Below are 3,941 nucleotides of genomic sequence, written 5' to 3'. Positions count from 1 at the left end.
GTTACACACCTTACAAATTTGGCAGATTGTCGAAAAAATGTCAAAATGGCACAGCGGAACATGACATGAGGTGTCTAAAATGAACAAAGCCTAGTTAAAGTGTCTCTAAGTGAAAATTAATGTCAACTTTAAGTGGTCACCGATGGGTTAGACCTATCTAATTAACCCACATATTAATATTACCTTCATGCCAATACAACTAACTCCAAAACAAATTAAAAAAACTGTCACATACAATGAAATAGATGAAGAGTACCCAATTCTTCTTATTTATAGTATAATCAAACAGGGGAACTCCAAATTTAAACGGCAAGAGTAACTTATAAGTATATCAAATGCTACCTAGGATTCTCCATTCCTTGCCTCTATCTTCATGAAATCAAGGTACGATTTTCCGTCAAGTTTTCGTGCAAAAAAATCCTGTAAATAGTTTTGCACAAGAACTCTTCGGAAAATTGGAGGATTATTTGGTCCAATGAGGCTATGTGCAGGTCCTAATTTGGAATCAAGATTGAAGGTAGAGAATGCTGCAACAGATAGCCTCTCTTTGTTTGAGTTTACAATTGCCCTATGCTCAATGCTCTTATAAACACCATTGCTTACTATCTGCCAAAGTCAAATATAACACATTTACGTACACACAACATGATGAGACGGTGAATAATACCAAACAAAAAATTGTAATTTACCTCCATCATATCGCCAATATTGACAATCAAAGCATTTGGGAGGGGCTTTATAGGTACCCAAATATCGTCTTTTCGGACTTGGAGACCTTCAGTTTCATTGAGCTGGAGAAGGATGGTGAGGGCATCCGCATCAGAATGAGGGCTTAAGCCAATTGCCCTGTCTGATTCAGGGCAAGGCGGATAATAATTCATCCTCATTGATTGCATACCATCACTGAATAGATCTTGCATTTCTTTTTCATCCATCCTTAAAGCCTTTGCCAATTGACACACGATGATCATTGCGAGGTTCTTGATTTCTTTAGAGTATTCTTCCATGATGTCCCTGCATTTCAAACACACAAACATATATATTAAGAGATGAGGAGAGCAAAGATGAAGGCACAAGTTAGAAATACAAGTTTTAACAAAAAGTATAGTATCAACAAGTCTGGTAATAATTGATCTCAAAGAATATTATGTTAGAGTGGATTAAAGTCCCACATTGGTTGGAGATTGAACTGACGGTCTGCTTATTTAGATTTGGACAATCTTCTCCTCGTAAGCTAGCTTAGGGGTTGAATTAGGCTGGTTGCCTTATCTTTACATTTATTCATTAGTTTTTATTTCTCTTCGCCACTATTACTCTATTAGTAAACCCTCCACCTTACCACCTTCAATTCTTTCTTCTTCGACACCTACCATCATCATTATCACTACGATTTCTTCTACTTTTTCACCAAAAAGATCTTAATTTCCATGGCAGTTCTATAAGCTGCACAATTATGGCATAATTTTTTTAAAAAAAAAAAAAAGAATCCCGCGGCCACATTAGCTTATAGGACGGTGTTAAATTTACTTTTTAATATGTAAGGAGATAAGCACCTGAGCTTTGAAGGCAACTTGGGAAACAAGTCGATTTTGCGGATACAAGGAGGAAGAGTTGCTATGACAAACATGTCACCCCAATCAAGCTTCTGCTCCTCCGATACAACGAATATACTCCCAAAACCTTCAAAGTTGTCTTCTTGTTGCCATAGTTTCTTCTTTTCTTCCATTGGAAGTTTGAACAATTCAATAACCTCACTCTTGAAGTCCTCCAGTAACGAAGGTGTCACTCCATGGTTTATAACCTAAACATTCAACAATATGCTAACAAATTTTACAACCTTTTCACAATTACAAAGCTAGGCGCTCTACCATTAAACAAAGAGTAATTTTTCCAAACCAATAGTCATACGACCAACAATTAGAAGGATTGTGCATTTTAGACTCTATTATTGCGCTTCATCTCAGATGTTTAATTTTAACTAATTAGATGAAAATTATGTTCAGAATAGAGTACGTTTGGCCAAAATTTCTGAAAGCGGCATATTTGTTGAGAGTAAATAGTGAAAAACATATCTAAAAATTAAAATATTCTCATTTTTTGAATTTTCTTCCTGAACCATCATGTGTTTACTTTTCTGATCGATGTGAACTATCATCAACAATTTATTAAAACACACATGAACTATCTGTTATTTTCTTTCCTACCTAAAATATCACCATGTTTAGGCAGAAAAAGAGAACAATTTGCGCACGTTCAGGCTTTTGCTATTTACGCAGGCCTTGATTCATCTTCTCTTATCTCTTCGTAACTTAAAACTTCAACTTGGTATCAGAGCAGACAGAGATCCTGAGATCGAATCTCACTGTCATTCAAAATTAAAAAGAACTTCTACGTGTTTGGCCCATGAAAAAAAATTAGGCTCGCACGTAAGGGGGCGTGTTACAATATCATTAAATAATAAAAGTGTGTCCCTCTAACAGCTTAAGCTTTTAGATGAGATGGTCACATACTTCAACACAATTGATAGTTCAAGTTCGTTTTAATAAAGATTTGTTGATAGTTCAAGCAGGAAGATTGCGCTCCTTATTGCTAATTTGTACAAGAGTCGCTTTTATCAAATAGCTTTTTAAGAGTCTTTTTTTCAATGCAAATAAATTAAAACGAAACCTGTAAAAAACCCCATTGTTGGCAAGCAGAGTGTAGTTTTTGCAGCTCAGAATCCATGGCATCCCCTGAAATCAACTTTTGAATATCGATAACAGGAACCGACGCTCCGGTGGATATGACCGGAGATTCTTGCTCTGGGTGGAGATACCTGTCCGGAATATTGGTTAGGTGCTGTTTGGCAAGCTCTTGAACACTTGGAACTAACAGAGATTTTCCAAAGTTCATTTTTGCCTGCGTTGATTCCATAGCTCTTTTTGCACTTGAAAATTAATTTGGGTTTTATGAATTTCTTCCAAAGACATATATATATAGTAGAAGTAATTTCTAATTTTTGTATATATGACGATACATACATTTTGTCATTGTATCATTGTGAGGTACCAGATTTACATCACCGCCTATTTTTGTTTTCCGGCAAACAAAATTTAATTAAAATACACTTTGATTAAATTTTTCATGTCCAAATAATATGATCGCGAAATGAGTATATCCAATTCCTTTGTTCAAAACTAGAAAAGCAATTTCGTCAGATCATTTCACTCATTAAATAACTATTCTAAAAATAAAGAAAGAAGACTATAATCCAAATCTAATTCTGTTTCAATTGACGTATGACATTGTTTACCTTTTTAGAACATTGCAAAGTGTTTTGGCTTTATACGGATGCTGAAATGATTTTTGTTCCATATTTTAGTTGTCACGGTCACTAAAAATATATGTCTTGTTATGAAATGTTATTATGGATATCTATTAGTAAATTTTTTCATGATATATATGTTGGGTTTAGCAAGGTGTGAATGGGAAATAAAAAGAGAAAATGGAAAGTGGAAGAACCAATGAAAATGGGGGATCCAATTTTGGAGGGAAAATGAAAAGTCATTGCAAAAGTGCAAATGAATAGTCATTTTTACCATATTGGTAGAAGAGAGGAAATTGTTGTCCTTATATTAGGAAACACTTCATTTAGTTCTTAAAGGTTAAGAAGAAGGTGCCCCTCGCGCCGTCGTCGTCGCTCGCTCGGCTTTGGATTTGGCAAATGATTGATTGATAATATTTTTGGGCAAAATTTATTTAATCAATCTTGTTAAATCATTTCCTTTCTCTTATAAATTAATTCAGAATGCTAGTTAACTAACATAATTAATTTGGCGCAACTGAATTTATTTGAAATTCACGTGTAACGGTAATCCTCGTTACTTTTCCAAACGGTTTTCCTTCCGAAAAATCGTTACTTTTCCCAAAGGACACAATGTTCTGGAAAAAACGGGTCTGAA

The 3,941-nt window shown here is 34.8% G+C and overlaps 2 protein-coding genes across 2 annotated transcripts; both read right to left on the bottom strand.

Annotated features, from left to right (window-relative positions):
- Window positions 1-335: 335 nt before the first annotated feature.
- Window positions 336-1,008, bottom strand: LOC107062141 (codeine O-demethylase-like). The gene is made up of 2 exons (XM_015312431.1): window positions 690-1,008; window positions 336-606 (listed from the first exon to the last, which is right to left on the bottom strand). The coding sequence occupies exons 1-2, from the start codon at window positions 1,005-1,007 to the stop codon at window positions 343-345; spliced, it is 582 nt and encodes a 193-aa protein (XP_015167917.1). The 5' UTR covers window position 1,008; the 3' UTR covers window positions 336-342.
- Window positions 1,009-1,436: 428 nt separating this feature from the next.
- LOC102580774 (protein SRG1-like) lies at window positions 1,437-2,913 on the bottom strand. The gene is made up of 3 exons (XM_015312452.1): window positions 2,668-2,913; window positions 1,554-1,801; window positions 1,437-1,443 (listed from the first exon to the last, which is right to left on the bottom strand). The coding sequence occupies exons 1-3, from the start codon at window positions 2,911-2,913 to the stop codon at window positions 1,437-1,439; spliced, it is 501 nt and encodes a 166-aa protein (XP_015167938.1).
- Between the last annotated feature and the right edge of the window lie 1,028 nt (window positions 2,914-3,941).

Source organism: Solanum tuberosum, unplaced genomic scaffold (assembly GCF_000226075.1).
Source record: "Solanum tuberosum cultivar DM 1-3 516 R44 unplaced genomic scaffold, SolTub_3.0 scf00204, whole genome shotgun sequence".
NCBI lineage: Eukaryota > Viridiplantae > Streptophyta > Magnoliopsida > Solanales > Solanaceae > Solanum > Solanum tuberosum.
Note: the sequence above shows the minus strand (reverse complement) of the source record. Positions and strands in the feature narration are given on the sequence as shown.

Coding starts and splice junctions, on each gene's coding strand:
- LOC102580774 (XM_015312452.1), bottom strand. CDS start 2,913: ATGGAATCAACGCAGGCAAAAATGAACTTTGGAAAATCTCTGTTAGTT. Junction 1,802..2,667: donor AACAATGGGGTTTTTTACAG/GTTTCGTTTTAA, acceptor TTGAATGTTTAG/GTTATAAACCATGGAGTGAC.
- LOC107062141 (XM_015312431.1), bottom strand. CDS start 1,007: ATGGAAGAATACTCTAAAGAAATCAAGAACCTCGCAATGATCATCGTG. Junction 607..689: donor ATATTGGCGATATGATGGAG/GTAAATTACAAT, acceptor TGACTTTGGCAG/ATAGTAAGCAATGGTGTTTA.